Source organism: Salmo trutta, chromosome 18, assembly GCF_901001165.1.
Source record: "Salmo trutta chromosome 18, fSalTru1.1, whole genome shotgun sequence".
Lineage (NCBI taxonomy): Eukaryota > Metazoa > Chordata > Actinopteri > Salmoniformes > Salmonidae > Salmo > Salmo trutta.
In genome coordinates this window covers 1,783,868-1,797,002 of record NC_042974.1, presented here as the reverse complement: position 1 = coordinate 1,797,002, position 13,135 = coordinate 1,783,868, and the positions used below count along the sequence as shown (strand labels likewise).

The window sequence follows — 13,135 nt, the reverse complement described above, 5'->3', positions numbered from 1 at the left end:
TAGCCTGAACCATGAAAAACAGCCCCAGACCATTATTCCTCCTCCACCAAACTTTACAGTTGGGACTATGCATTGGGGCAGGTAGCGTTCTCCCGGCATCCGCCAAACCTAGATTAGTCTGTCGGACTGCCAGATGGTGAAGCGTGATTCATCACTCCAGAAAACGCGTTTACACTGCTACAAATTCCAAAGGCGGCGAGCTTGACACCACTCCAGCCAACGCTTGTCATTGTTCTTAGGCTTGTGTGCGGCTGCTCTTGCCATGGAAATCCATTTCATGAAGCTCCCGACGAACAGTTCTTGTGGTGACGTTGCTTCCAGAAGCAGTTTGGAACTCGGTAGTGAGTGTTGCAAGCGAGGACAGACGATTTTTACGTGATACAAGCTTCAACACTCGGCGGTCCCATTCTGTGACTGAGCGGCTGAGCCTTTGTTGCTCCTAGACGTTTCCACTTCACAATAACAGCACTTAAAGTTGACCGGGGTAGCACTAGCAGGGCATACATTTGAAAAACGGACTTGTTGGAAAGGTGGCATCCTATGACAGTGCCACGTTGAAAGTCACTGAGCTCTTCAGTAAGGCCATTCTACTGCCAATGTTTGTCTATGGAGATTGCATGTGCTCAATTTTATACACCTGTCAGCAACGGGTGTGGCTGAAATAGCCAAATCCAATAATTTGAAGGGGTGTCCACATACTTTTGTAATATAGTGTAGTCAATAGAATGAATAGAATAGTCTGAATCTAACAAACAGAATAGTCATATAGAATAGTCATATAGAATTAGAACGAAGTCAGAATTAGAACGAACAGAATAGTCAGAATTAGAATGAATAGAATAGTCATAGAATAAGAATGAATAGAATAGTCATAGAATAAGGATGAATAGAATAGTCATAGAATAAGAATGAATAGAATAGTCATAGAATAAGGATGAATAGAATAGTCATAGAATAAGGATGAATAGAATAGTCATAGAATAAGAATGAATAGAATAGTCATAGAATAAGGATGAATAGAATAGTCATAGAATAAGAATGAATAGAATAGTCATAGAAAAAGAATGAATAGAATAGTCATAGAAAAAGAATGAATAGAATAGTCATAGAATAAGAATGAATAGAATAGTCATAGAATAAGGATGAATAGAATAGTCATAGAATAAGGATAATAGAATAGTCATAGAATAAGAATGAATAGAATAGTCATAGAATAAGGATGAATAGAATAGTCATAGAATAAGGATGAATAGAATAGTCATAGAATAAGGATGAATAGAATAGTCATAGAATAAGGAATGAATAGAATAGTCATAGAATAAGGATGAATAGAATAGTCATAGAACAAGGATGAATAGAATAGTCATAGAATAAGGATGAATAGAATAGTCATAGAATAAGGATGAATAGAATAGTCATAGAATAAGAATGAATAGAATAGTCATAGAATAAGAATGAATAGAATAGTCATAGAATAAGAATGAATAGAATAGTCATAGAATAAGGATGAATAGAATAGTCATAGAATAAGGATGAATAGAATAGTCATAGAATAAGAATGAATAGAATAGTCATAGAATAAGGATGAATAGAATAGTCATAGAATAAGAATGAATAGAATAGTCATAGAATAAGAATGAATAGTCATAGAATTAGAGTAATAGAAAAGTCATAGAATTAGAATGAATAGAATAGTCAAATAGAAATAGAATGACTATAAATAGTCACGAAAAATAAGGAATAGATCGTCATAGAATAATATAGAAATAGAATGAATGGAACAGTCATAGAATGACTAGAATAGTGGCTGTATTTCTATGTTGGTACCTCTAGTCGCAGCAGTCTGATCCTCTCCAGTGACAGCTTGACCAGAATGAAACAGTCGTCTGGCAAAAACACCTCTTCAATGTACTCTGAAATCTGTCAGGGAAAGAGTCTGATATGTATTCAATCATTTAAGTCAAACGACAAACATTGATTTTCTGTTGTCATGGCAGCACGGTGTTATTGTATTTTCAAGTACACAGTAAGTATACAGTAAACAGTGTGTTTTGCAGTAGCCAGTATTTCAAACCGAGTGTTATGGGTTGTGCATTGTGTATTTGAAATGACAGGGTTGTTTTTGGTAAAATCTCTGCTGGATTATTATAGTCCAAATGCCATCCTAATAGTTACATTAAACTTTGAAAAGGCAGGGGAAATGAGATTATTATTTGTAACTATAAAAAGCAATCAAAGTTTCAAAGTTTCAATACTAATCCTTGAATAATGAACAGACATCCTGTGAGGTGAGAGATAGTGCTCAGTATTCAAGCCAGCTAGCGGAGCTCAGGCTAAAGAACAGCTAGCGGAGCTCAGGCTAAAGGCCAGCTAGCGGAGCTCAGGCTAAAGGTCAGCTAGCGAAGCTCAGGCTAAAGGCCAGCTAGCGGAGCTCAGGCTAAAGGCCAGCTAGCGGAGCTAGGCTAAAGGCCAGCTAGCGGAGCTCAGGCTAAAGAACAGCTAGCGGAGCTCAGGCTAAAGGTCAGCTAGCGGAGCTCAGGCTAAAGAACAGCTAGCAAAGCTCGACTGTCTGTCAGATAGTTACACCAATAACAGAGGGAAATTCTCATTAGAGCTCAACATTCACTTCTACACTGAAGTGACAAATGAAACACTGATCAATGCACGCAGTCCATGTCAGCTAAGTTAGACTTGTTTTAGCCTTGGTTTCTCTGCTACCGCAAGGCAAGCGGTACCGGAACGCCTACTCTAGGTTCAAGAGGCTTCTAAACAGCTTCTACCCCCAAGCCATAGACTCCTGAACATCTAGTCAAAGGGCTACCCAGACTATTTGCATTGCCCCCCCCCCCTTCTATGCTGCTACTCTGTTATTATCTATCCATAATCACGTTAATAACTCTACCTACATGTACATATTACCTCAACACCGGTGCCCCCGCACATTGACTCTGTACCGGTACCCACTGTATATAGCCTCCACATTGTCTCTGTACCGGTACCCCCTGTATATAGCCTGCACATTGACTCTGTACCAGTACCCCTTGTATATAGCCTCCACATTGACTCTGTACCGGTACCCCCTGTATATAGCCTGCACATTGACTCTGTACCAGTACCCCCTGTATATAGCCTCTACATTGGCTCTGTACCGGTACCCCCTGTATATAACCTCCACATTGACTCTGTACTTGTACCCCTAGTATATAGCCTCCACATTGACTCTGTACTTGTACCCCCTGTATATAGCCTCCACATTGACTCTGTACTGGTACCCCCTGTATATAGCCTGCACATTGACTCTGTACTTGTACCCCCTGTATATAGCCTGCACATTGACTCTGTACCGGTACCCCCTGTATATAGCCTGCACATTGACTCTGTACTTGTACCCCCTGTATATAGCCTGCACATTGACTCTGTACCGGTACCCCCTGTATATAGCCTCCACATTGACTCTGTACTGGTACCCCCTGTATATAGCCTCCACATTGACTCTGTACCGGTACCCCCTGTATATAGCCTCCACATTGACTCTATACCTGTACCCCCTGTATATAGCCTCCACATTGACTCTGTACCGGTACCCCCTGTATATAGCCTCCACATTGACTCTGTACCAGTACCCCCCTGTATATAGCCTCCACATTGACTCTGTACCAGTACCCCCTGTATATAGCCTCCACATTGACTCTGTACCAGTACCCCCTGTATATAGCCTCCACATTGACTCTGTACCGGTACCCCTGTATATAGCCTCCACATTGACTCTGTAACGGTACCCCCTGTATATAGCCTCCACATTGACTCTGTACCAGTACCCCCCTGTATATAGCCTCCACATTGACTCTGTACCAGTACCCCCTGTATATAGCCTCCACATTGACTCTGTAACGGTACCCCCTGTATATAGCCTCCACATTGACTCTGTACCAGTACCCCCTGTATATAGCCTCCACATTGACTCTGTACCAGTACCCCCTGTATATAGCCTCCACATTGACTCTATACCTGTATCCCCTGTATATAGCCTCCACATTGACTCTGTACCAGTACCCCCTGTATATAGCCTCTACATTGGCTCTGTACCAGTACCCCTTGTATATAGCCTCCACATTGACTCTGTACCGGTACCCCCTGTATATAGCCTCCACATTGACTCTGTAACGGTACCCCCTGTATATAGCCTCCACATTGACTCTGTACCGGTACCCCCTGTATATAGCCTCCACATTGACTCTGTACCAGTACCCCCTGTATATAGCCTCCACATTGACTCTATACCTGTACCCCCTGTATATAGCCTCCACATTGACTCTGTACCAGTACCCCCTGTATATAGCCTCCACATTGACTCTGTACCGGTACCCCCCTGTATATAGCCTCCACATTGACTCTGTACCGGTACCCCCTGTATATAGCCTCCACATTGACTCTGTACCGGTACCCCCTGTATATAGCCTCCACATTGACTCTGTACCAGTACCCCCTGTATATAGCCTCCACATTGACTCTATACCTGTACCCCCTGTATATAGCCTCCACATTGACTCTGTACCAGTACCCCCTGTATATAGCCTCCACATTGACTCTGTACCAGTACCCCCTGTATATAGCCTCTACATTGACTCTGTACCAGTACCCCCTGTATATAGCCTCCACATTGACTCTGTACCAGTACCCCCTGTATATAGCCTCCACATTGACCCTGTACCGGTACCCCCTGTATATAGCCTCCACATTGACTCTATACCTGTACCCCCTGTATATAGCCTCCACATTGACTCTGTACCTGTACCCCCTGTATATAGCCTCCACATTGACTCTGTACCAGTACCCCCTGTATATAGCCTCCACATTGACTCTGTACCGGTACCCCCTGTATATAGCCTCCACATTGACTCTGTACCGTAACACCCTGTATATAGCCCCGCTATTGTTATTTACTGCTGCTCTTTAATTATTTGTTATTCTTATCTCTTACTTTTTTGGGGGTATTTTCTTAAAAAACTGTATTGTTGGTTCAGGGCTTGTTGGTAAGCATTTCACTGTAAGGTGTACACCTGTTGTATTCAGCATTTCACTGTAAGGTCTACTACACCTGTTGTATTCGGCGCATGTGACAAATACAATTTGATTTGATTTGAATGTGAGAGCCTGTCAGCATTCTATGGAACCATGGATGGAATGAGAGTGATCCATAAGCATTCTTACTTCTTTCACATCATGTACTATTGAACTGTAGTGCTGCGCATGACAGAATCACACACATTCAAAACAACACAATACACAGCAACCTGCAGAGTGGGAATCATTCCACCTTGACTCATTATGTTGTGGAGAAAAGGGGACTTTACAGTGGTGACAGACTGTACCTGTAGAGTAGCTATAAAACATGTTGAATAGCTAGCTACCTCTCCCAGAAGGGTCTTTTCAATCCTCCCTTTCACCAGTCGGCCAAAGTCTGCATCGTCGTCAACATCCAAGTGAGCGCTGATTATAGGTGTGCTGATGGAAACACAAAAGAAGCCTTTTAAAAGGTTTGTGTCATTCTGAATAGAGTGGCATTTAAAATGGATGGGTACTGCTCATTGTTTGGCGAAACAACTGGCTTGAGATTCAGCCTCTCTTATCTCTGTATCTCTCACCCTCCCTCGCTCTTCTGCTCCCTCTCTCTGAATCTCTCTCCCTCCCTCGCTCTCCTGCTCTCACCCTCCCTCTGAATCTCTCACCCTCCCTCAATCTCTCACCCTCCCTCCCTCAATCTCTCACCCTCCCTCCCTCAATCTCTCACCCTCCCTCCCTCAATCTCTCACCCTCCCTCCCTCAGAATCTCCTCCCTCCCTCAGAATCTCTCACCCTCCCTCCCTCAGAATCTCTCACCCTCCCTCCCTCAGAATCTCTCACCCTCCCTCAGAATCTCTCACCCTCCCTCAGAATCTCTCACATCTCTCACCCTCCCTCTGAATCTCTCACCCTCCCTCTGAATCTCTCACCCTCCCTCAGAATCTCTCACCCTCCCTCAGAATCTCTCACCCTCCCTCAGAATCTCTCACCCTCCCTCAGAATCTCTCACATCTCTCACCCTCCCTCTGAATCTCTCACCCTCCCTCTGAATCTCTCACCCTCCCTCTGAATCTCTCACCCTCCCTCTGAATCTCTCACCCTCCCTCTGAATCTCTCTCCCTCGCTCTTCTGCTCCCTCTCTCTGAATCTCTCTCGCTCTTCTGCTCCCTCTCTCTGAATCTCTCTCGCTCTTCTGCTCCCTCTCTCTGAATCTCTCACCCTCCCTCGCTCTTCTGCTCCATATCTCTGAATCTCTCACCCTCCCTCGCTCTTCTGCTCCCTCTCTCTGAATCTCTCACCCTCCCTCTGAATCTCTCACCCTCCCTCGCTCTTCTGCTCCCTCTCTCTGAATCTCTCTCGCTCTTCTGCTCCCTCTCTCTCTCCCTCTCTCCCTCGCTCTTATGCTCCCTCTCTCTGAATCTCTCCCTCCCGCGCTCTTCTGCTCCCTCTCTCTCCCTCGCTCTTCTGCTCCCTCGCTCTTCTGCTCCCTTTCCCTCCCTCGCTCTTCATCTCTCTCGCTCTTCTGCTCCCTCTCTCTGAATCTCTCTCGCTCTTGTGCTCCCTCTCTCTGAATCTCTCTCCCTCCCTCCCCCTCTCTGAACCTCTCTCCCTCTCTCTCGCGTTCCTAAGGTGTATTCATTCCTTCTCCAGGATTCTCTCCGGGCCGTGTGATTAGGACACGGAGCAGAATAACTACCAGCTGACAGGGGGACATCACAGCTGGACACTGTGATTGGAAGAACCTTCTTGGCTGTCTAGTCATGTAGAAGCAGACACCAATCAGAGCTAATGGAACACGGCGCCCGGCGGTCCGCTCTGAAGGACCCCTGCTGGGTCCAAACAGCACCCTATTCCCTATACAGGGCTCTGGACAAAAGTAGTGCACTGTGTAAGGAATAGGATGCCATTTGGGATTCAGCCGTATTCCCGTTCAGTCAGGGAGACGAGGAAGAATTTGGACAAAAACCATTTATCTTTCTGTGTTTAGGTTTTATGCTTCAGGGTGAAATGGATTGAATCTGAACTTCTCCTAGTAACTTGTAACAATGAGCAAACCTTCATGATCCTTCTACTATAATCGTCTGGAGAGAAAACCGAGAGGATTAAGAGAGACTTTTCCAAGTCCAGCTCTGACTCACATCTGATGTTGACTGACCATCCTAAACCAGGTCCATCTGGACCTGGAAGCCAGTTCCACTGCTGATTTTAACATTCTTCCTCTCTAATCAAATACTGGTTTAGACTTGGGACACCAGGTGGGTACAATGAATGATCATTTAGAACAGCAAACCAGCAGTACTCTGGACCTCCAGGCTCAGATCTGAATCCTCCTGTCCTAAAGCCATTTAAAAAGGAGCTTAATAAGGGCTTTGACCGCCGACCCACCTGATGTTCTTGGAGGCGTTGATGATTTCCTTGATGCGTGGGACCCCCAGGGTGATGTTCATGGAGGCTACCCCAGCAAAGTGGAAGGTTTTCAGGGTCATCTGGGTGCCAGGCTCCCCAATGCTCTGGGCACACAGGGCTCCTACTGCTGAGCCCGGCTCCATCTGAGCTCTGGGGACACAGACATGTAGGATGAATGGGTAAAGTGTTACCTACCGGGGGTTCAAACCCGGGTTGACCCGCTGAGCTAAAGGACTAAGCATTCGTTTGGGGAGCTAACAAAAGTATTCAGACAGATTGGATTGAGACATAGGATCAATGGGAATAGTATGTCCTACAGGGGGGGTTCAACACAAGTCTCCCAAGATTCTCCTAGGCATTAGCTTGGGGATCGAACACAAGTCTTCCAAGTCTCAAGCAAGGTTACTTATCACTCCATTAACACAACCTTCTATGAGCAGTGACCCCCACAGATACAACCATCTGTGAGCAGTGACCCCCACAGACACAACCATCTGTGAGCAGTGACCACCACAGATACAGTACCTCATGTACTTGTCCCTGCAGGTCTCCAGAAACTTCTCTAGCTGGCTGGGAGTGATGCGGTCCAACTGATACAGAACTCTGGGCTGAAACAGAGAGAGCGCACGAGAGAGCACGAGAGAGAGAGCGTACGAGAGAGTGCGAGAGAGAGCGAGAGACAGAGAGAGTGACCGTGAGCAAGAGGATTTACACTGAGATTTACAGTTACAGGGCAAGTAGCGTTCTCCTGGCATCCGCCAAACCCAGATTCATCCGTCGGATTGCCAGATGGTGAAGCGTGATTCATCACTCCAGAGAACCTGTTTCCACAGCTCCAGAGTCCAATGGTGGCGAGCTTTACACCACTCCACACTTGGCATTGCGCATGGTGACCTTAGGCTCGGCCATGGACACCCATTTCATGAAGCTGCCCCATGACAATAATTTTTGAGATACAAAGACGTTATAATAAATTAAATAAAACTGTTCCACGAAAAACGTGCATATGAAAACCATAACTGGCACGCAGATCGGTAGACATTTTAAGAAGTTTGCGGGAAGATGATGGTTGAGTCATGTTAAGGTTTTTTCCTTCTGGTTATCTTGATCTCTGGTTCCCTCTTGAGGCATTTGTATCTTATTTCATCAAACAGTGCGATTAAAGCATAGGACAAGCTTAATGCACATATAGTTGATTTTATGAAAACACATAGGGTGTGTCTATATATGGAAAAATACATGTTTAAAAATGTTGACTAATTGATTGGTCGAAAGAAGAGGATTTTTTTGTCGGGGACAGCCCTAATTTACACTGAGATAGTCTAATGGACACATACTTGACTGTGTAAATTATTTCTCTGTAAGGCATGTGTGTTTTTTGGTCTAAATTGTCACAAAAAAGCTTTGACGGGGAAAAGTTGGTTGATTTAATCATTTTATGTGGTAAAATTGCGGTGATCGGTTAAAATTGTGAGCCCTTATTTTGTAGTGATTAGACAGTTTTATATGGTAATATTGCATTGCTCTTACTGTTTAGGGTGCAGGCCAGGCAACAGGCTGTTAGCCAGCCTGCCAGCTTAGTGGAGTCTGCCACTAGCACAGTTAGCGTAGTCAGCTCAGCTTTCCCCATTGAGACCGTGTCTGTGCCTCGATCTTGGTTGGGCAAAATTAAAAATGGCGGTGTTCGCTTCAGTAATCTTACTAGTATAAAGACCTCCTCCATTCCTGCCATTATTGAAAGAGATTGTGATACTTCACATCTCAAAATTGGGTTACTTAATGTTAGATCCCTCACTTCCAAGGCAGTTATAGTCAATGAACTAATCACTGATCATAATCTTGATGTGATTGGCCTGACTGAAACATGGCTTAAGCCTGATGAATTTACTGTGTTAAATGAGGCCTCACCCCCTGGTTACACTAGTGACCAAACCCCCCGTGCATCCGGCAAAGGCGGAGGTGTTGCTAACATTTACGATAGCAAATTTCAATTTACAAAAAAAAAAACAATGCCGTTTTCGTCTTTTGAGCTTCTAGTCATGAAATCTATGCAGCCTACTCAATCACTTTTTATAGCTACTGTTTACAGGCCTCCTGGGCCATATGCAGTGTTCCTTACTGAGTTCCCTGAATTCCTATCGGATCTTGTAGTCATAGCAGATAATATTCTAATTTTTGGTGACTTAACATTCACATGGAAAAGTCCACAGACCCACTCCAAAAGGCTTTCGGAGCCATCATCGACTCAGTGGGTTTTGTCCAACATGTTTCTGGACCTACTCACTGCCACAGTCATACTCTGGACCTAGTTTTGTCCCATGGAATAAATGTTGTGGATCTTAATGTTTTTCCTCATAATCCTGGATTATCGGACCACCATTTTATTGCGTTTACAATTGCAACAAATAATCTGCTCAGACCCCAACCAAGGAAGATTAAAAGTCGTGCTATAAATTCTCAGACAACCCAAAGATTCCTTGATGCCCTTCCAGACTCCCTCTGCCTACCCAAGGACGTCAGAGGACAAGAATCAGTTAACCACCTAACCGAGGAACTCAATTCAACCTTGCGCAATACCCTAGATGCAGTTGCACCCCTAAAAATTAAAAACATCTGTCATAAGAAACTAGCTCCCTGGTATACAGAAAATACACGAGCTCTGAAGCAAGCTTCCAGAAAATTGGAACGGAAATGGCGCCACACTAAACTGGAAGTCTTCCGACTAGCTTGGAAAGACAGTACCGTGCAGTATCGAAGAGCCCTCACTGCTGCACGATCATCCTATTTTTCCAACTTAATTGAGGAAAATAAGAACAATCCGAAATTTCTTTTTGACACTGTCGCAAAGCTAACTAAAAAGCAGCATTCGCAAATGGAGGATGGCTTTCACTTCAGCAGTAATAAATTTATGAACTTTTTTGAGGAAAAGATCATGATCATTAGAAAGCAAATTACGGACTCCTCTTTAAATCTGGGTATTCCTCCAGGGCTTCATTGTCCAGAGTCTGCACAACTCTGCCAGGACCTTGGCTCAAGGGAGATACTAAAGTGTTTTAGTACTATATCTCTTGACACAATGATGAAAATAATCATGGCCTCCAAACCCTCAAGCTGCATACTGGACCCTATTCCAACTAAACTACTGAAAGAGCTGCTTCCTGTGCTTGGCCCTCCTATGTTGAACATAATAAACGGCTCTCTATCCACCGGATGTGTACCAAGCTCACTAAAAGTGGCAGTAATAAAGCCTCTCTTGAAAAAGCCGAATCTTGACCCAGAAATTATAAAAAACTATCGGCCTATATCGAATCTTCCATTCCTCTCAAAAATTTTAGAAAAAGTTGTTGCGCAGCAACTCACTGCCTTCCTGAAGACAAACAATGTATACGAAACGCTTCAGTCTGGTTTTAGACCCCATCATAGCACTGAGACTGCACTTGTGAAGGTGGTAAATGACCTTTTAATGACGTCAGACCGAGGCTCTGCATCTGTCCTCATGCTCCTAGATCTTAGTGCCGCTTTTGATACCATCGATCACCACATTCTTTTGGAGAGATTGGAAACCCAAATTGGTCTACATGGACAAGTTCTGGCCTGGTTTAGATCTTATCTGTCGGAAAGATATCAGTTTGTCTCTGTGAATGGTTCGTCCTCTGACAAATCAATTGTAAATTTCGGTGTTCCTCAAGGTTCCGTTCTAGGACCACTATTGTTTTCACTATATATTTTACCTCTTGGGGATGTCATTCGAAAACATAATGTTAAATTTCACTGCTATGCGGACGACACACAGCTGTACATTGCAAAAATCAGAAACTTTCTGTCCAAAAATGACGCAGAAAAATTAATCCATGCTTTTGTTACTTCTAGGCTCGACTACTGCAATGCTCTACTTTCCGGCTACCCGGATAAAGCACTAAACAAACTTCAGTTAGTGCTAAATACGGCTGCTAGAATCCTGACTAGAACCAAAAAATTTGATCATATTACTCCAGTGCTAGCTTCCCTACACTGGCTTCCTGTTAAGGCAAGGGCTGATTTCAAGGTTTTACTGCTAACCTACAAAGCATTACATGGGCTTGCTCCTACCTATCTTTCCGATTTGGTCCTGCCGTACATACCTACACGTACGCTACGGTCACAAGACGCAGGCCTCCTAATTGTCCCTAGAATTTCTAAGCAAACGGCTGGAGGTAGGGCTTTCTCCTATAGAGCTCCATTTTTATGGAATGGTCTGCCTACCCATGTGAGAGACGCAGACTCAGTCTCAACCTTTAAGTCTTTACTGAAGACTTATCTCTTCAGTAGGTCCTATGATTAAGTATAGTCTGGCCCAGGAGTGTGAAGGTGAACGGAAAGGCTGGAGCAACGAACCGCCCTTGCTGTCTCTGCCTTGTCGGTTCCCCTCTTCCCACTGGGATTCTCTGCCTCTAACCCTTTTACAGGGGCTGAGTCACTGACTTACTGGTGTTCTTCCATGCCGTCCATGGGAGGGGTGCGTCACTTGAGTAGGTTGAGCCACTGACGTGGTCTTCCTGTCTGGGTTGGCGCCCCCCCCTTGGGTTGTGCCGTGGCGGACATCTTTGTGGGCTATACTCGGCCTTGTCTTCGGACGGTAAGTTGGTGGTTGTAGATATCCCTCTAGTGGTGTGGGGGGCTGTGCTTTGGCAAAGTGGGTGGGGTTATATCCTGCCTGTTTGGCCCTGTCCGGGGGTATCATCGGATGGGGCCACAGTGTCTTCTGATCCCTCCTGTCTCAGCCTCCAGTATTTATGCTGCAGTAGTTTATGTGTCGGGGGGCTAGGGTCAGTCTGTTACATCTGGAGTATTCTCTTGTCTTATCCGGTGTCCTGTGTGAATGTAAATATGCTCTCTCTAATTCTCTCTTTCTTTCTTTCTTTCTTTCTTTCTCTCGGAGGACCTGAGCCCTAGGACTACCTGGCATGATGACTCCTTGCTGTCCCCAGTCCACCTGGCCATGCTGCTGCTCCAGTTTCAACTGTTCTGCCTGCGGCTACGGAACCCTGACCTGTTCACCGGACGTGCTTGTTGCACCCTCGACAATTACTATGATTATTATTATTTGACCATGCTGGTCATTTACGAACATTTTAACATCTTGACTATGTTCTGTTATAATATCCACCCGGCACAGCCAGAAGAGGACTGGCCACCCCTCATAGCCTGGTTCCTCTCTAGGTTTCTTCCTAGGTTTTTGGCCTTTCTCAGGAGTTTTTCCTAGGGAGTTTTTCCCAGCCACCGTGCTTCTTTCACATGCATTGCTTGCTGTTTGGGGTTTTAGGCTGGGTTTCTGTACAGCACTTTGAGATTTCAGCTGATGTACGAAGGGCTATATAAATAAATTTGATTTGATTTGATTTGATTTTATGCAGTAATAGTTCAGTGATGGGTCAAATTTGCAAGTGCTCGCATGATATAAAGGAAATAGCTAAATCCTGGATGGACTGCTTGAAAAAGAGATGTCATTGTCAATGTGACTGTGTTAAATGTAAAGGATGAAAAGGTCTACCTCTGTGGTGCCATTGTCGTTGATGCCATATTTGTCCCTGGTCTTCTTGATTTTCTCAGATGTAGCCTTGATGAACTTCTTGATCTCCTTTGGTTGGGAGAGAAGGAAAGAGAGAGAGGGACAGGGAGAGATAAA

General features: G+C 44.7%; 1 protein-coding gene across 3 annotated transcripts in view; it reads right to left on the bottom strand.

Annotated features, from left to right (window-relative positions):
• The window catches only part of polr3a (polymerase (RNA) III (DNA directed) polypeptide A), a 68,009-nt gene that overhangs the window by 7,953 nt on the left and 46,921 nt on the right, over window positions 1–13,135 (bottom strand). For all 3 annotated transcript variants that reach the window (XM_029697484.1, XM_029697485.1, XM_029697486.1), the window contains 5 exons: window positions 13,001–13,087; window positions 7,996–8,078; window positions 7,450–7,620; window positions 5,412–5,505; window positions 1,828–1,920 (listed from right to left, as the gene is read on the bottom strand). In XM_029697484.1, coding sequence (XP_029553344.1) covers window positions 1,828–1,920; window positions 5,412–5,505; window positions 7,450–7,620; window positions 7,996–8,078; window positions 13,001–13,087 — 528 coding nt within the window. The remainder of the gene's footprint in view (window positions 1–1,827; window positions 1,921–5,411; window positions 5,506–7,449; window positions 7,621–7,995; window positions 8,079–13,000; window positions 13,088–13,135) is intronic.